The 20,497-nt window shown below is 37.0% G+C and overlaps 1 protein-coding gene across 1 annotated transcript; it reads right to left on the reverse strand.

The window, feature by feature from the left end:
* Nucleotides 1–1,315: 1,315 nt before the first annotated feature.
* On the reverse strand, nucleotides 1,316–14,942 carry LOC118819931 (complement factor B-like). Its single transcript, XM_036587940.1, is given in 19 exon segments — nucleotides 1,316–2,030; nucleotides 2,128–2,139; nucleotides 2,141–2,178; nucleotides 2,497–2,629; nucleotides 4,826–4,932; nucleotides 5,065–5,144; nucleotides 5,328–5,475; nucleotides 5,584–5,713; nucleotides 6,155–6,261; nucleotides 6,430–6,567; nucleotides 7,261–7,356; nucleotides 7,454–7,582; nucleotides 7,854–8,001; nucleotides 8,534–8,667; nucleotides 9,423–9,509; nucleotides 9,646–9,819; nucleotides 11,362–11,547; nucleotides 11,640–11,840; nucleotides 14,842–14,942. Coding segments are annotated over 19 exon segments (2,325 nt in total). The 5' UTR covers nucleotide 14,942; the 3' UTR covers nucleotides 1,316–1,853.
* Nucleotides 14,943–20,497: the final 5,555 nt, after the last annotated feature.

The raw sequence follows: 20,497 nt of genomic DNA on the forward strand, positions 1-20,497 counted from the left end.
GTGGAATATACTGAGTTTTATGTACAACAGACTTATTTTATTTGAGTTCAAACAAAATGTGGGATTATAGTGTAGAAGGATGCTTATTGAGGCAACTTTCCTACCTGTCTTGGATTATGATGACATTTTATACATGCAGATGCTTGGAATCGACTTTCTTATTATATATATATGTCATTCATATTTTAAACATTGAAAAGGATCCAGCACCAGTGAAAAAACTTTCAGGGCTATGGCCCTATAGGCTGGACCTAGTCAAGCCCCTGTAATGGACCAAAGCACCTGCAGTGTTGCATCTATTTTGCTGTAATACACAATCAATCTGATAAATGTTAACGTTAAATTCTTCACAACAGCCTTCACAACTGCATTTATCACAAACAGCTGCCCCTCCTCCTTCAGACTAACCCAGCATGGACTAGCAAAATGTGTTCCAGCACAGTAAACATTTGGCCTCAAAGTGCTAGCGTATTCTATGGCTCCATTGGTTAGGCAAGAGTTCTATACTTACTCGAATCCTTTTATTGCAGCACTTATTTTCCCTGTAAAGAGAGCCTAATTTTGTTTGCTGATTTATTAGACAAACTGTGTCCTAATTTGTCCCTTAACGCAACAGTAAAGTTATTAAAAGTTATACAATATACACTATATTATACTATAATTTATACAGTATACTATTTTTCCATACTATTAAGTACAGTAGTAGCCTATGTGGTTTTGGATGCAGCCTCTGAATACTCTTCCGTCCCCTCAGAGAAGGGGTCTGAGGCACAAGAGATGTTACAAACTGTTGTTTTTTTTTGTTGTGTGCAATTACACATTTCCACCAGAGAGGGCTCCAAATACCGAAATTTTACACTGGGTAGCTTTAAGATACGACTTCAAAATGGCAAGTTATCCAAAAACAACAGAAGATAATCAGATTACATTACTTTAATATAGTAATTAGATTACAGATTGCAGTTTTTTACAGGTAATCAGTAATTTGTACCTAAAAACGTTGTTAAAGTAACTCTCCCAACCCTGTCGGTATAGCATGGTATGTTTGCTTGGTCAGAAAATTAAACTTCAGTGTGCTGCATGTAGCGACACCAGCTACACCAGCCACAATATGTTTTTCTTTGGTATGTGGTAGAAACTGTATTATACTGTTTAAGCACTGTTCTGGTAATCGCCCACACAAAGTAGTTCACACAGATGGTCTGGAGTTTGTACACTGGTAGTTATGAAACACTAGGCAGGAATGAATTACATACTACCCTTTAGACAGCATATTCTCTTAAGGCAGTGTTGGATGATTGATCAATGGTCCAAATGATGATCAGAATGCTTTATTTTGTCACAGTGTCCAAAACATGTTCAAAAGTTAACAAATTTGTTAACAAATCTGTATCAGATTTGATAAGGGTAGAATGAATATGTTCTCAATCTATGTCTGTGCCAACAAAATGATAATTCTACTTTTACACTTAATCAGCATGGATTACTATTTTCTGGTTTTACAGCTCCTAAGGAGACAATCCTGCAGCTGTGGTATAAACCTAGACTCTCCTTACAGGAAACCTGCTTTCTGTAAAATAGCAAATGTAGAATGTCCAGGTGAAGAAATAAAGCATGTCCTAAAACAATACAGGCTTGGATGGATATCATTGCTACCCTATTTTTTTTTCTTTTTAAATAATCTTTTTAAAATAATCTTAGTTTTAGACTGTAACTCTGTCTATTATTATGTAACAAAAAACACTAAACATTTGATCACAGAAAATATAAATGTTCAAAAGGTTACAGTGATTAAATTCTGATGGAAAAGTATGAAAAAAATGGGTCAAACAGCATGTTTACAGTAGAAGACCTCATGTTTTTAAAAATGTCAGAGGAGTCCCTCTTTGTTCATCACCCAGGTACTTTTTAAGGAACACCTGCACTTCTGGATTGAAGAGGTCTATGTGGAAGTCTCTGGCTTTTTCAAGTTCATCGAAACCGAATTCACCATTGCACAGATCTTTCAGACCCCAGCTGACAACTCCAACCTGTTAAAGGTAAATCAGCATATGATCAAACATCTCACCTTTTTTGAAGCATGACTTTGCTACATTTTCAGAAGGGAAAAGAGATTTGAACTCTGACCTGGATTGCCCGTAAACCCTTTCTGCACAAATGTAGCACCACCAGAATCACCTGAAAAATGCCGCAGACATTCACGTATGGCATGAGGTTGCATTCATATTATTTAAAACAGGAAGACAGATTACAATGTAATCACAAACAAGGACCCCTTTGACACCCCGACATTAACCATGTAACTAGTAGTAAAGTTTATTTATATAGCGCTTTTTACAACAGGAGCTTTACAAGGAAAGTTTCTGAAGTTATTCAGAAATTTAGAAAAATCTGTTCATTTCCCCTTTAATACATTCCAAGGCCACAGTGCATTTAATCTGTGTCCAGGAAGCTGTTCCTGACTTGTGTATTATCAATTAATTAAAAGTAAATTACCTTTGCAAGAAACTTCATCTACATGGTTTCGTCCCTGTCCACCAGTGCACAGGAAATTGTCGGTAATAAGCAGCCTTGCTTTTTCATCTGAGATGTGTAGTACCTTTTTGGCGTCTTCAATACACGCATCCTTCTAAAGAAAGAGCAAAAACAGAGTACATAATCATTAGTGTGAAATAGAGATTAGTGATATATTTGAGGCAGTAGCATGAAACGTTTCTGTTCTAGACAGAAGTAAATAGTGCTGCACAAGCAGAATGTTTCAGCCCCCCCCCCTTTGTTTAGCCAGATGAAGAATCTAAAACAACCAGATTCTTAAGAAACCTTGCAAAATATCATCAATGTCCAAATTTAAAAACAAATGTCTCCAAAAAACACCTTTACAGGAGAAGGCAAAAACATTTAAACTTTTATTAGGAGTTAAGATTTTATTCCAAGTTATTTTTTAAGCATTTCTATTGGCCCATTTATCATGAAACTGTAACACAATGTAAAGAACAGCTGCTGTGTTTAAATGATGTAGAGAAGTAAAGATTAAGAAATGGATATACTTGTTTATCTTTGGACAGCAACAATATCAGGTAAGTTCTACCATTTAAACAAGTAAGAAAAAACAGAAAAGTGGGGAAACGTAAAAGTTCCAAAGATTAAAGTGCCTGTGTCCTGCATTTTCTTGAATTTAAATTTCTTTCCTGTCCACTTACACCATCTGTGGGTTTATGTATATATCAGTTCTGATTGACTGCACTTCTTATAAGTTTAGTGTGGATGAGTGGGGCTAACATAACATTATAAACAGAGCAAAAAAACAACAAAAAGGCAAAGTACCAGACTATGTTCTTTAAGCAACAGAACACGAGAGGGAGTGTGTTATCGCGAAATAACATCACGACTGTGACTTGGACACGAGCCGAAGGCGCGATAACACACAACCTCGAGTGTTCTATTGCTTTTATACAACAGTTAAATAAATAAAGTAAGAAATAAATAAACTGAGCTGTGAACGTGTTTTAATGTTAGCAGTTCCTTCTGCCAAATTATAGTTGCTTAACAAGCAGCTTGTTACTACGTCAGAGTTCTTTAGGTGTTCTTCTGTCACAGCTGCCAACTGAAAAGTTTGCTCAGTGTTAATGACAGTTTGGGAATTTAATGTAGTCTCATCTTCAGAGTCTGACCAAATCGGCTGTAGGTCAAATGTAATCTTGAAATTATCCATTTTCTGTTTGTGGCAAAGTACAAAGTAAAAACGTTCAAATGGCTTGAGCATCTCCTACAGTTGTCAAAGTCGTTGCTTAGCAACGACGTCTCAGTAGAGTGATGCAGTGTTCGTGAAAAAACATAGAGGGCTTCTCAACCAATCAGCTTGCGTGGCCGGAACTAAGTGTTGTATAATAATGTTTTAATAAGAGGAATGAACTGTATGTTCTGTTTTAGCATTGGCCCTGACTGAACCAGCACCATAACAAACTCCACTCCACTACGCAGCCTGATTCTGATTTTCATACCTTTGAACATTCTTCTCTTCATCTCCTTCTCTGACTTTACTTAAATAATGCAGACTTGCTGCCTCAAAAAATTAAGCTACCTAACAGGTTTAAGCTTAAATAACTTTGTATATGAGTTGTAGTTACTTTCTAATTTTCACTGATCAACACTTCTGCAACTCAAACAGCCTAATAATTATAAATGGTTTCCACTGAGCAGGCAGTACTCTACTTTTTCAAGCTGTACTTACTCCTGAATAAGTAAGGTCATATAATCAAATTGAATCACACATTCTACCTCCTGTAATTTATTGGCAGGAATTAAAACAACTTCATTATATTAAATGGGCTATTTTGTACAGCAAAAAGAAACAGCTTAAATGAGACCAGAATCACATCATGGCTTTAAGCTGAACTGGTAAACCTGAACATAAAACACCATCACAGTGGGAAAAAATAAAAACATGTAAAATGCATCCAGACTTTGAAAAGTTTGGAAGTTTGAAAAATGTTTGGCCTACAGCTGAAATGCAGATTTTGTTTGATTCAGCTAATGATTCCTTTGGTTTTGTATGTGAGTGCTCTATAAGTGTAAGTGTTCTGAACTCTACTAAAAGCCAAGAGGCTTTTGGAGTCAAGAGGAGGGTCAAGGGACATGTTCTTTTATGTAAAAGCTCAAAACGTCTTTTAGTTATGACAGCAAGAACTACTGTATGTTAGTGTGTCTCACTAATGACTGCAGTAGATTCTTCTTTAAGGACAAATACTTTTCCATGTTTCCATTTTAAAAATGTCTTACAAGTCAGGAGTTCTTCATAAAGAAAAGCAGGAAGATGTAACTTTACCTTATGCCCCAGTTTAAACTGGACATCATTCTTTGGAAGAATGCCTTGTTTCGGTTTAGATGACATGAAGAATGCATCTACAAGTTCACCACTAAGCAGCTCTTCCCCTGTAAGGAAACATATACAAATGTTTCAGTTTGTAATGTAACAACATTTCATGTCTAATGTGATTTTGTTGTTATATTTGTTGGTAAGCTTATATATTCACATATTTCTACATTCTATATCTTTTTACTCACTGTGTTTTGCGCATGTCATATCACTGCCGGACAGTCTTAGAGCCCCACTCGTCTCCTTGGTGCAGGGGATGCAAATGGGTCTAAGATTGAGTTATGAGTTACAAATACTGAGTTAGCTCTCACTTTGGAAAGGAAAGTGGCTGCCTGGGTCATTCTCTGGGCCTTTATTGTCAAACACTTGCTTGAACTTGTTTGTCAGGTTTTTTGTAATTATGATTTTTGTAATTATGATTTGATCAGTGGTATTCATAGAGGCCACTCACCTGAGATTAGTTTCAGCTTGTACCCCTATTTCCAGTTCTATGAGAGCCACGTCATGTTCATAGTACTCTGAAATTCCCTCTGACACTTTACCTCTGGGTTTGTATTTTGGATGAAGCATGAAATCCTTTGCCTTTAGTGGTTTTAAGTCTAAAAAAAGAGGGGAGGTGGTTACTAGTACCACTAGTTATTATTAGTTAACTATGTTTTATTTAATTCACTTTCAAATGAAAAAGAATATGTAAGTGCATACTGTACTTTTGCCTGTAGGTGTCTCGAGTTTGATATTATCAGGAAGATCTTCAAACTTGAAGCAGTGGGCCGCAGTTAGAATAAATGTAGGAGTGACCAGCGATCCTAAGCAGTTTGATGTTTTGCCATCTTCACGCTGGGAAGAGCAGGAAAAAGTATGCTGCTTATACTTGCCTTGGTAGCTGTTGCTAGTCTAATTCCTAACAGTTTAAAAAAACAAAAGAGTTTGTAAATCAGGGGTGCGCTGTGGGGTGTGCACAGGGGTGAACTCATTTGACCTGACAATCAATTGATGAGTTGCATCATGTGTATTTGAGCAGGTAAATCGCCAAACTAGAACAGAGGTGTACAACTCTGGTCCTCCGGTACACCTCTGTTCTGAATAATTGTACAAAAAAAATGGCCCTAACTCAACTACTAGAAGGTATTTGTGTTATGAAAGAACATCTATTTCTACTACCTTTCAGAAAACGAACCACATTTCAATACTGTGTGGTTTGTTAAGGCAGAGTATCTATGAATATATGAGCTTAAATCCAGATACAAAATAGAATAAATCAAATAAGACGATGCTCACAGTCACAAAAAACTGGATCAGCCAGGGGTATCTACGGCGCCTGGTGTCATCAGTTTGTTCATCATAGTTCCTGTAAAGTCCACACAGACCCACACTAGTGCTTTCATCTATGTGTAGAGAAAACACATACAGTGAAAACAGCAGTTGCAGTACTAGACATAAACATAATAAAACACAGCTATAATATAGTATGATCAAATACATATACAAGAGGAAAAAGGATCATCACACAAACTATGCTTAGTACAAACACAGATAAAGAAGTATATAAGTACCAATCATCTCATCAAAGGTTTGTTGCACCTCTTCCATGTTTGGGAGTAAGAAGAAATGCTTTTCATTTTGTCTTTTTGTCACCCAGTCATCAATGTCCTCCTTCTGTACATCTTCACCCACTCCAAACACGTATAGATCTGGAAAACGACCATATCTGTATCAGTATATACATGTTAGTTTACATTGTCAGAATTGCATAAAGTGATGGTGATAGAAACCAGATGTTTTAAGACTTTAATGCCTCTTAATGCTTCCTGACAGAAAGTTTCAGACACAGATCAGACACAGCAGTGCTGCTGGAGTTTTTAAACACTGTGTCCACTCACTGTCCACTCTGTTAGAACCACATAGCTTGTTGGTCCACCTTGTAGATGTAAAGTCAGAGGCAGTAACTCATCTGTCATCTGTTTGTGTTGGTCATTCTCTAGTTCTTCATCAGTGGTCACAGGACGCTGCTGGCTGGATATTTTTGGTTGGTGGACTATTCTCAGTCCAGCAGTGACACTGAGGTGTTTAAAAACTCCAGCAGCACTGCTGTGTCTGATCCACTCGTACCAGCGCAACACACAGTAACACGCTGCCACCAAGTCAGTGTAACTGCAGTGCTGAGAATGATCCACCACCCAAATAATACCTGCTCAGTGGTGGTCCTGACCATTGAAAAACAGGGTAAAGGGGCCTATAAGTATGTAAAGAAACAGATTGACTACAGTATGTACTTGCTGCACCTATTGACTAAAAAGTGCACCTATATGGTAAGGTGAGCTGATTGAATGGACAATGATTGTACATACAAGGAGGAGAATCAGCCGGTTAGTATATATTCTCACCAAGATATTCATCCCGATTCTCTTCATCTCCATGGTACACAAGTTGCTTGATTTCATTAACATTGTATCTGGGGTTTCCTCCCATATTGTATATACCTGTGGACACAGTGAAAGAGGAGCAACGGAAATTAATAATTTGCTTTGATTGTGCTTTCATGCTAAAAAATACTGTGTGCAAAGACAAGATCAATACCATCAGTGAACATGATGATGACGTGACGGGTTTCAATGAAGGTTTTATCGCTGGTCTTCTCAAAACTCATGCTGTCCAAAATAGTTTTGTAGGCTTTGGCAATATTCGTTCCTGATTTCTGTCCTTTATCTGCCAATTACAAAACATCATATAAAAAGGAGATGGTACACAGTTTTCATAATACTGTGTAAAGGGATTAAAAACTGTCATGTCACTGCCACTAATACTCTGAATAAAAAGATCCTTGCGTATAATAAATAATACATTTTTATTGGCTGGTGTAATGCTCATACATGGACTGTGTTTACATGAACTGGAATTGGAAACATTTAGTTCACTTTAGCTCAGATTGAGTGCATTTTCTTCTCAAACAGGTGTAAAAACGAGATCAAAAGCTCACCGTCATATTTATAATCTCTCAGCGTCTTGATAATTTTATACAGCTTTTTTTCATCTTCCCTTTTGTAATCTGCGATGCTAACTATTCTTGTCACCTCTGTGGCAAAAATGATGATCTCATAATTTGGAGAGACCTCATAGTAGCTGATCTGTTGGTAAACAGGAAAAAGTAAGTCAGTCAGGACTGCATTCAGTGTAAATCACACACAGTATAATTGTGAAACTGATGCTGAATTATACACACTTAAACAAAGATGGTTCTTTCGAGGGTTCTTTGGTAAAGAATATGGTTCTATATAGAATCTTGAACACTCAAAGAACCCTTTGCATGATTAAAGGCTTCTTTGCATCATGAAGTAGTTCTTCAGATTGATGGAGACTGTGCTGTAGATGGTTCTATATAGAACCTGTAGAAAGGGTTCTATGTAGCACCGAAAGGGGTTGTATTGACATTGTTACAATTGCAGAACCCTTTTGGAGTTTTCTTTACTAAAGAACGATCTTTTTTAAGAGTATAGTGTATATTTTGAAAATAAAAACCGAAACACAGAGTTAAGGACATTCTAAAACCATTCAGGCTGGATCTTAAAATACTGGTATGGAGAAACTCGAACAATAAGGCTTAAAACATTAAACTGCATATTTTGAAAACCACCTAATTCAGCTTTTATTCCGACATACCTTATCTATGAGCTTTATAATGATCTCCTTTGCTCGTTCAAAGTCTTCTTCCTCTATGCTGTCAGATGCATCCAGAGCAATGTAGATGTTGAGCTTTCCTTTCCGGTCCAGTGTGATTTTCTTCCCTTGTTGACCTGATGTGTGGTGTTGTGTATGCATTAATGAGGTTAGAAATATAAATAAAGAATATGTATAAGTATGAATGTCAGTAAATGCAAATATGTGTAATAGCATTCAAAGGTCTGGAATAACTTATACAGTGTATAAGGAAATACTATGATCCAGTCACCAGGTGGTACACTATACAAACAAAAGTATTGGGACACCTACACATTACACCTACAGGAGCTTTTATGACATTCCATTCTAAATCCATTGGCATTCATATGGAGTTGGTCCCTCAGTTGCACCTATAACAATTTCCCCTCTTCTATGAAGGCTTTCTACAAGCTTTTAGAGTGTGTCTGTTGGAATTTTTGCCACTTCATCCAGAAGAGCATTTGTGAAGTCCAACACTGATGTTGGACGAGAAGGCCTGGCTCACAATCTCAAAGTTCACAGCCTTTCACAGCTTTCTTAGTCATTAAGGAATCATCTACAGCTCTGTTTCTTCTTTTTTTACAGTTTCCAACAATTTAATTATTAAATTTGTTGTAGAGGAGCAGCTTCATAATAGGATTACTTCATACATCTATCTGTATCTTTTTTTTATTTTATTGAAAACAGTGATTCTGAATTGTGATTCCAGACTTTTGAATGCTAGTGCATTATAAATGAAGAAAACGTCTATCTATAGATGTAACAGTCTTTCTTTTATTCCTAGATTTCATATTTTTTCTTACCAACTTGGTACTATTTTGAAAATGTATGTTGTGAGTTCCTGCTCTACCGTTTTCCTCGTGTGTGGTCAGAGTAGTCTTTAAAGTGCTGCCAAAAGCCTCCGCTACTTCTTCTGGGGTGTCGTATGTGTAATCAGCTACAATGAGAAAACAGGAACACATCAGAAACCCAGTATCAGTAAAAGCACTCATAAACATGTTTGTAGGCTGTAGAATTGGCTGTTGTTTTGGACTGCTCTTTGTTTCCTGTGTAGGCTACCATGAGGGACTCACCGTAGCACTCCGGCTCTTGTCCTGACCACTGGCCACCATCCTGACACACACGCACTTTGGAGCCCAGCAGTTTCAGCTTATTATCACAGCGGTAGGTCACTTTGTCATCAATATTGAAAATGTGCCCTGTTCTGCTGGCACCAGGGGGTGTTCCAGGATCAGGGCAGTGATCAGCTGTGGGTTGAAGACGTTTCATCATTAAACACAGATGGGCGTACGTTTGAGGTTTGTGCAGTGAGCGTTCATGCAGACCTATTTTACGATTAAGATTAAGCCTACAGACTATTAAAGGGGATATCATGGAGAACTGAATTTTCCTCACTTTTCTGAAATAAATGCAGTTGATGTATGTAAACAATGTTAAAATGTTAAAACAAACCAATCACTCTCCAGTCCATACAGTCCATGGGAACTAAGCTGCAATTACAGACCAGTTTGAATATATTGTTTTTGTGATGTTGCAAACTTTACATTTATTCACTTATTCAGCCTAAAGCAGTTTAGCCCCGCTCATTCACACTGAACTAGTGTTTCTTTTTGAATGGTGCACGGTCCAGTACAGTCAAACAGAATAGAGATCATTGACATTTCTAAGCGATAGAGTAGAAAATTGAATTATAAAAATGAATTATAACAGTTTTTGGCACCTAAACCCACACAAACATCATAACTGGACCTCAGGGAAAAAGTGAACATGCAAGAAAAATATAGGCTATGCAGCCTTCAGTGTTACATTTGAAGACATATTGCAATGTGCTTTTACTTTACACAGCTTATACTGAAAATAACTTTCCCTTAGCTTAGTGCACCTAGTGCAGTAGAAGTCTGTGGTACTGCAATGATGTAACACAAGCAGTTTTCTTTTCAGCTGTGAATTTTAACCCAGCAAAACAATTTAAGCTCTGGCCAGTAGGAGATGTTTTGGCTTTTCATGATGATTTTACCAATTCCAGTCCTGGTGACCCTACACTGTGCACATCTAGCATGCATGATTCCAGTGATTTTATTTTTGTAAAATAAAAATATATGTCTCTAATCTTTAGTGTAATATTATTGTCATGTTTGTTGTATTTAAACTGGACAAAGTATTGTGATAATATTCTTATTTCATTCGTTAGTTTTGGTTAGAAACAAAAAGGTTAAATTCTTAAAATAACAGAAGGATAATTGTAGTAATGTAGTGGTAATGAGGTAGATACAACCAAGCGAGCTCTCTCATTGGTTATGACTTCAGGAGTTAAACTGTGTGAGATTAACCTCCAACATAATTAGGTACTGACAGGGGAATCAGCTAATCATACTTTGATTTAAAAGGTTAGGACTAATTTTGTCAGATACAAAGTCATTGTAGGTATTTTGGAAGTACTACATACGTCACTGAATGCGAGTACGAGTGGTAGCCATGATCAGTGCATTTGCTGCTGCATGAGAGCTCTTTACAGAAAGTGTCACAGAAAACTGCTACATGGTGAAATATGTGTTAATATGTCTGTTACACACTTCAAATGTCTGTGTTTAATCTAGAATTTCCAAAAAATGTTTGCCATTATTTTAGCATACTAGCTACTAACTATTAGAATCCCATAGGGGTGCTACTTAGCATTACTGTGACAACTAAAAGCCTTACTATAACAATCATACACATGACAGTGGTAAGAGCGAAAAAGAAAGACATAAATAATCAGACTAAGACCACCACAGAGGCTCTATACTTACAGTCACGGCTACAGATCGGCGTGCTGCCACTCCACTTGCCGTTGAGCTGGCACACACGTGTGGAGGACCCCCGGAATGTGTAATCAGAATGACACCTGTAGGTGGTCGTGTCATTCACATAGTACAGCGGCTTATAGGGCTCCACAACTCCATTGTCCAGACCATTTGGATTAGGACATGTAATCTCTGGACAAATAATGGTAAAACGTTGCTGAATGAAAATGACATAGTGCTGTGCTTTTAAAGTGATTCATTCAGGATAGTTTGTTGAGACTTACTCCTGCACTCTGGTTGTCTTTTGGTGGGCGCTGGATCCCACTTGCCTCTGGAACACTGCCGCTTTTTTACAGGATATGGATAATAACCCTGTGGGCAGCGGAACCTCAGGGTGCTACCTTCATCATAATTATTGGAGAGAGTGAAGGTGCCTCCAGTGATGTCCAGGTTGCTGTCTGAGCACCTAAGCTCAGGTGGAGCACCTACACAGAAACAGATCAACCAGTAGGATCAAATATGTAGTAAAAGAGCAAGCAGGATGATACAAGAGGAAAGAGAGCTGGAACCGGAGGAAGAAAATGAAAATATAATTGTTTTAACAAGGTAATTGAAAGACGTGATCTACATAACATTATTCCTTTTGGTTCAAGTAAGCACTCTTTTATAGTTATTTTTGCTATCTGTAAAATTTAGACTCTACAGGAGGTTTTCTCAGACATCTGCCAACAAGCTGGAGCAAAATAAATATAAACACATAAGAAGGGCCATAAGTGCTCTACTACTGTATTAAAGGACCATTAAGTATTTGGACTTTACAGGAAAATTTGAGTCTTTGAGGTTTTACTCCACTTTGATTAGAAGGAATGTATTCTACTTTTGGCATAACAATATTTGTCTACCAACCAGTTAATGTGCTGTATATATTAAATTGGAGTGATCTGGGAAAGAAGCCACTCATAACAATGATAAATAAGTACATTTTAGTGTATTAGTTTGAAAATTGAGGATCCATATACTTCACCGTTCAAAAATTTGGAATCACATGCCATATTAACAATGTGTGTTATTTAATACACAACAGTACTTTATACAGTATGGATTTAAATATTTCAAACTACTTACCAAAATGTATCTCTTAAGTGTTTCATTCAGTATTTCAAGAACTTGTGAACAACAAGTTATTAAAGGATAAATAATGTACTGCAGTTTAATTTTTTGTCAAGATATCTGCTCTGAGATCTCCACTTTAAAAATATGATGAACTTTGTATATTAATTTTATTTTAACTTAATCCTTGTTGCTATACAGCTTTCTACAGCTTCGGTGATCATTCTGGACACATCTTTTTCTACATCTACTTTACTGCATCCCAAGTATTTGAGTATTTGAAACTTGTGACATTGCACAAACAAATTAGCATAATTTTATGAACTTGCCTGCAGGAATACTGGTTTTATATTACAGAATGCACTGATTCCAAACTTTTAAACATTAGTATGTATTCATACTTTGTGTAAAACTAACTTTTTAACTTTTAACCTAAAACTGAAATAGTTTGGCAAAAAATCAATACATAATTGGTCAAATTCAGCTTTCAAGGGGACTGCTACTGCTGTTTTTGGCTATTCATTGCCAGTTTTTATATCTAATGGTATACAACCACATTATCAAGTCTCTTAATGTAAATTTAACACAGTTTAGAGCAATATCATGATTTAAGCTGGAGTTTTGCACAGAGCCAATTGGTGTTGTATACACTTCAACATTAGTCACACAAATCCACTGCAAACCTAAAGAAGCAAACGTCTTTTGTCTGGTCAACTACATTTGGTGTGAAGGAGAAAACTGTAATAAATTATTTATTTATTTATTTATTTTTTATTTATTTATTTTTTTGCTGGACATTGCTTTAACGTACTGCTATACCTTTTTTTTCGAGTAATGGTAAATTTTTGGATGCTGAACACAGAAATACACAGTATTTCACAGAACACAGTATAAAAGTCTAAAAAATGTCACTTGAACGTATTACACACTTCAAATGTCCGTGTTTCAGTCAGAAGTAGCGTCAAACGCAGGCTGTATCCCAAACGGCTCCGTACTCCCTACACAGTGTGCTAGCTATGAAAGTTTAGAAATTCTAGCCACTACAGCCACTATACAGAGTATGGATGTGGCTGAGTCACAAATGACTATTTCTTAGCTATATTTGGCACCGTTGGAGTGCAGGATCCAGTATTTAAATTCCTACGTAGTGCACCATGTAGGAAGCAGGGAGCCATTTCCGATTCAGCTCCAGCACGAGAAGAGGGGCACCGCTGGATTGGTGCTAAATGAGACTCGTGGTGGTAATTTCGTGACTGAAAAGTACTTATAAAGCAAAATGTTTTGCATTAAACAGCACTTTAAAAAAATCATGAAATGATTGCAATATACAGCAATGGGCGACCGAAACGTTCTCCTCATTCAGCGGGTCATGTTTGCTTGGCAACAATACCACACTCTAAAGGAACTACATTTCTTGGCAGAATACTTGTTTGTGTCGATTATTATTAGTAATAACTTGCGTTATTTTCTGAAAACGTGTGCATTTTGATCAGATTTTATGTTGGCTGCCGTTTTATAAAAGCAAGAAGCCACTTAAAGCTGTGCGTTACTGCGATTTTATGACGGGGAAGGGAGTTTTATAAAATGGCAGTAACACTCTCATGGCTTCTTGCTTTACTAAATAATAAGGACGTAAACAGTCATTCAGACATGTCTAACATGCCAGACAAGTTGAAGAATGTATTGCCTGTAAAAGCTACCTTACAGAAAGGTTCCAAATATGCTGGCTGATGATTGAAACATTGTTTTACAACAGTTTGGCCTGAAATAAACATTTAAATGTATGCAGGATACATGCAGGGATTTATAAGGCAAAACAAATGCCAAAGAAAAATACATTTTTCTTATATTTGCTGCTATTTCATCATTACCAACATTACATATAAAAATTCAGATGACACGTCTAGGTTCACTGGTCATTTTGGATAGTAAGTAAAATGTTGTTTTTCTGTTGTAGATATTGAGAGTCCCGGTTCTCATCATCACCACTGTAAAGAAATCTTTATCGAAAGTCAGTAATTTCTAAACAATGCACGTCACGTCAAACCACTCTAAAAGTTTACATCTAGACCAAACAATTATGTAGAAATTTCCCTTTAAGTACTCTTTTATCAAAAAGGGTTTATTAGTACCAAAAAAAGACTTTTGTTTTTTTTTATGTATGATGGTTTTAAAAGGCAAAGAGAAGAACTATTTAACCATGAAAAATATATTTAAACATTCAAATAGTTATTAAATTTATCATGATTCTATATATAACCATTGCCTTTAATAAAGAGCCCATGAAGAACCCCCTCTTTTAAGCGTGTACTCTAAACATTGGTTTCAAGAATGAGTGATGAGTATCTGATCGAAGACAAAACCAAAATTACTTACCAATTACGAAAGGACAAATGCCAATCATCACAAAAAAGAGTAAATAGAAACAAAGCACAGACTCCATGTTGTCTTCCGAAGCTTTCTGTAAATGAAACATGAAATAAGGAACTTGAAGAGTGGCAGCACATTTATACAGTGGGGGGCTGGCCTACTCAGGCAGAGGACAGGACTAAGACCTCACCGTCACCGTTTAACAGCAAATCAGAGAGGATCACTTACTGACAATTCAGCGACTTTCTTTACAAACTGTTTATTACCACTGTTTTCTCCCAGTCTTAGCAAAGAGTGGAATTTCAGATTTAGGTCTATAAATAAGGAGAGACTATATTTATGTATGGAAAGGCACCGTAAATAAGAGCTACTTATTTTTCTCTTGATCTTGACATTTCGTATTTAATGTGTAAAAGAGAATTGATTTTCATGTTATCGTTGGTATTTTACAAACAATGTCATAGACTATAACCTTCCTAAAGTATCAGTTCACGTTATTTTCCTAAATGAATGTTTGTGCATTTGAATCATTTGTAGTGTATTTGCATGCCTGCTAGGGTTTTGTGTTTATCACTGTACAACTACACTATTTTAAAAAATTCTTATAGCAAAGTCAAAGATTAACTGCTTCTGGTTCTCTAAAAAACTTATAGCCAATGTTTAATTTTTCAAAGTTTTAAGAACTTTAAAGCAGAGGTTCTCAACCTTTTCCACCTCAAGACCCACCTGTTTGTCACTAGAAAGTATGAAGGACCACAAGAAAATAAAACTCAATGTTTTGCTTCAAAATGTCATTTTTAGGAAATTTTCTACACAGTGATATGTGGGGGCCTACTCCTGCAATATGTGATGTGTATCAGTTGATATGAAATATTAGCAGAATATTTGTCTGACGGACAACTGAAAGGTCAGGTGTTTCTAGCGGCAAAGGGCAAAAAAATTGATGGAGGCTGTCTTTGTGTACTGTTACTGCGGGGCTTGTCGTAATGTTGTTAAAAAGTCAGTTATTTTTTTCACTGATTTTTATGACTAAGTGCCATCACAGGCCCACTACAGCCTCAGTATAGGTCCAAGGACCACCAAGGGGTGCTTCGCGGCCCACTCGTGGTCCTTGGCCCAGTGGTTGAGAAACGTTGCTTTAAAAGACAAATGCCAGAAATACATTTTTGTGTAGGCTTGTGAAAAAGTGGACAGACCAACTTGCTCCAAATAATTTCCAAATGCGCTAAAGTCCCTGAATGTCATTGCATCAGGCCATTGGCTATTCCTGATTGGAGTGCAGTCATCACCCTACCTGTTCCAGCACTTCCCTTCTATGGTGATGCACAACAATAGCAATCAACCAGAACGCTGAATTCACATAAACACAGACAACACTGCAACACCCTTCACTATAAAGTATATATAAGAAAAAATATTTCTCTTCTTCACCTCATCTGTTAATGTCCTTTTCACATCCCTGGCCCTGAATGCACTTGAACAGTTATGTGTTCAATCAGAGTTACTCCTGACCTCCCTGGGGACCCTAAGCAAAATTCTGCAAAGGGGCCCTCCTATCTGACCTGTGAGTCATGCAAACCAAGTGCAACTGCCAGACAGTCAGACCTGGCAGCCCACTACAATCTTCACTACATAATCATGTCGCATTTTAAAATTAAGTGCACCCATGAGAGTGTGCCATCACGCCCATATATTGTCTGGACTGGACTCCACAGAGGTTGCTGCTGCAAAGCACAAGTTTCATTTTGTGGCGCACATATAATGCATGTTTACACGCAATGCGGTTATCTTCTCCAAGCTTCAGTTTGTAAACACCGTTGCCTGCAGGCATTCATCAAACATAATAAATAGTTGTATTTTCTCACTTTTGTCAGGCACAAAGTCCCAGAATACAGCCGTGGAAGTTGCACGCAAGAAAGCAAGACACAGACAGACCAAGAGATGCACTGCCTAGCTAGGTTAGAGAGACAGACAGACTAGAGAGAGAGGCACTGCCCAGCTAGCACACCAGCTTTTATTTGTTAAATGTCACTGTTGTTTGCTGACATCAAACTTGGAGAGGAGAAAACACAAGTTTCTTTTTTGGGACTGTTTCATCCTCTCATCAAAGTTGTAAACAAAAAGCAGCTTTGACATGAGGGGAGGCGGGGCCCTGGCGTAATTTGCAGGGCCCTACGCAATGTGTGTATATGTGAGCGTATAGGGCCGACCATCTCATCGACTGTCGTGTTCGATACAGCATCTCTAAATAACATGTTGCTCTTTCTAGAATTTTTTTTTTGCATAGAAACAGCATAGGCTCCGGCAATTGTTAGACTTTTATGGCTTCTAAAGCTTATTTTTAAACTGATAATCCAGCAATGAGCTAGCAATTAATGTCCAGCTTTAAGATATGTTCAATCCTGAATGAACACTGTGAGTTCACTATTTCATTGCACTGTATAAAACAAAATACAATGTTTAGTTGTATGTACAACATAAAATAACATAAACTGCTTATTATTAGAATTTTGAGGCTACTTAGATTTTTAAGTTAAAACAGCATTTTTAATGGGGTGGTGCATATATGACAGTAAAAAACATTTCCGGGGATCGATTGCACCAACAAGGTTTATGCTAGTGGATTAACAGTCAGCTGTAACTTTCTGAATGTAACTTTAAAACCATTGCACCAAGTGGTCATAAACCAAATTTTCACCAAGATCAGATGTACATTTTATGCTTTCTTCCAACGAAACTCAGGACCATTTTTAAGCTAGTAACTTCTATAAAGAAGTTAGCATATTGCAGTGGCGTGTGATATGAAGTTGCGCTGAGCAAATTAGCTAACTTCACTACCTTGTTCAAAAATGTTAAGAGCCACTGTTTTGTTTTATGCTGTTCTTACAAATCCTCCCATGGCATCCTTTCTTTTTTCTAATTTTTTTCCTGGTAGCATGAATTAGCAAGTTAGCTGTAGTCAGTAATACACACATAGCAATTTTGCTTAGTTTGCTTAGCTAAGTCGTTTAGCAACTTTTATTATGACATGTTTTCATGTCTAGACACATCACGAAGAGCGGTCTTATATGTGCCTTGGCATAACTTTGGTTGGTGTAACGCACATAAATTCCTCTCTGAAAACTGGTCTTATTGATGACAGGTGGAGCAGTTAAGACCATCTCAGATCCTCTTGGTACACCCAGCCCCAGAGGACCAATGTTATTCTTTGTCTGTAAATAATAATTTGAAAACACCTAGCATGAAATCGAAACCCTCAGTGTGCCTGTTTGCATTTATTTGTCTGGAAAACAGACTCTCGGGTATTAATATGGAGTCAAACACACGGTATCAAGCAATCATAAGAACCACATTCGGCTCCCTAAAGCTTTCATTACTTACACTTAACAAATCAAGGCCATATCCATTTTGCTAGCTATCACTTGCAAGCACATAGAGGCATGGTCCAGTTTCATGACATATTTACAGAAAACCTCATTAAGTGGGCACACTAAGGCTGTGAATTGTAATTGGTTGGCATGTATGTCATTTTAATAGCATTTAATAACACCTACCACTTTTACACAAGCACCCTGTTTTTAGATATGGCTGAAGCACATTTAATAAACTGATAAAAAACATGTTAAGTAGAGATACATCTTCTGAAATTTGAGAACCACTGCCCTAAGAACTTTTCATTGGATTTTTTAAGTAGAACCATCCACTCATGGTTCTTTAGTGTGGCTCTTTCATAACAGTGGTTTTCAACCTTTGGGCTGCGGTGCCCCTGTGGGCCGTGGTAGGACTGTTAACAGGCCTTTGGTCTCATTTTTTTAAACCAAAATGTTTATACTGAGTTCACTGATTATTCTGGCAAAATGCTAGCAAGTTATGTTTATATTTTCAGTGCATGTTAATGTAAACTGTTTCACATTTCAGTTGTATGTACCTCATCATGGTTAAAAGGCTCAAAAGCTCTCTCAGAAGGAAAGATCCTGAGGCTGGGCCTTCCACCAGTGAAGCAGCCACCATTATCATAGACAGAGAAAACTAAGATAAAGTTTAAACCACAACAAAGAAAATACAGCAGAGAGTACCATGTGCTGGGCTTCGCGTGTGAGTTAGCTGCAAACGGGTAACAACCGCTTCCATGCCATTTGCTCAAAATTCTTAAATCAAGCTTCGAATCCCAACAATTTATAATGTCACTTGAAGGCAAACACAGTAAATATGTATCTAAACCTGTCGACTTGATTCAGAACTCTGTTTGCAACTTAGTAGCTGCCAAACAAGAGCGGCTATCTCATTAGGTTAGTTAACAAATGAACAGATCAAATGTTGGGAACCCCTGTTCTACAGCAGTGCTCCTTTTCAACACCCTTATGTTTAAGGGTGAAAATGTCAGGGAGCAGTGTTGTACAGCTGTTGTACTGCTTTAACACTTCACAGAACCTGTGATGCCAGTGCACATTCCTCTTTTGAGTTAATGCCTTCACTTGGACATGTTCTTGAGAAGCTAACTATAGCAAAGTATTGTAATATTTATGATATTTTGAACCACAGTCTTTGCAAACCTGTTTGATTTCTCAGGCTTCTTTTATATTCATTTTCAGAGGGCCTGTCTATTTTAGAGAAGTCAGATAAAATAGAGAACCTACTTTCCGGTAGCAGCGGTAACCGTTTTTCCGGTTGTGTAAACTGGAAATTTGTCTTTTCTCATGTTGTTTTTTTCTAAAAATGATAAGGATCATGAGTTGTATTTTTATCAGAGGAAGCTTTAGAAACACATTCTAAGGCATTTGGAGCAACATGCCTGGGTTTTGCAATGTACTGAAAATACTGCATTGCAAAACTTTCATTTCTTCCTTTCTTGCAAATTGTGGCTCACCCCTTAACCTTTCTGAGCCCACCAGTTCCTAACTGCTAACTTAATAGCTCAGTCATTATGAAGTGCCCTGCATGGAGTTACAGAATAATAAGGCTTAGGATGCAGACATGTAAATAAGCTCCAAAGGTAAAAACAGTACTAAGCTATCCTTGTTGGGCACCAACAGGTTTTATACAGCCATACGTGACCCAGTGTCTGTAGCTTTTATACTATTGTTGCTATACGTGCAACAAATTGCACACACACTTAGCTGATTAATCAACATATTTTACCCCTTAAAATCCCAGGCTTATCACATACTAAGCCTTATTATATAGTAACTACAGGGACTTCGGCGCAAACTGGTTAAGCTATTCTTAGGTTATAGAAGTGTGTAATAAACTTTGAGCCCACAGGTAGGCATTGGAAACCTGTGTGTTTAAAAGACATGTTTAGATCTGTTTGCCTGTACATCATAGCATACTTTCTAAATGCTATTGTAGGAGAACAGAAGAGATAAAAGCCTGGCTTGAGCAGTATATCATATTTACAGATTTAATTGGCACTGTATTTAAAACGGCCTCTTTTTTCTGTGTCAAATTCAATTGGCTTTTAATTCTATTTTTCTATTTACAATTGATTTTTCAAACAAATTTACAATTTATACATGTGAAAATGACACAATTACTAGTAAAAATAAATATCTAACAAGTAAAAACTGAAATTTTACAGGCTAATATTTAATATTTAATTTTCACATCTAATCAAATCAAGCTTCTGATATCAAGAATTAAATATTTGCTAGTTGAAATTTCA

Source organism: Colossoma macropomum, unplaced genomic scaffold (genome assembly GCF_904425465.1).
Source record: "Colossoma macropomum unplaced genomic scaffold, Colossoma_macropomum, whole genome shotgun sequence".
In the NCBI taxonomy this organism is placed as follows: Eukaryota; Metazoa; Chordata; class Actinopteri; order Characiformes; family Serrasalmidae; genus Colossoma; species Colossoma macropomum.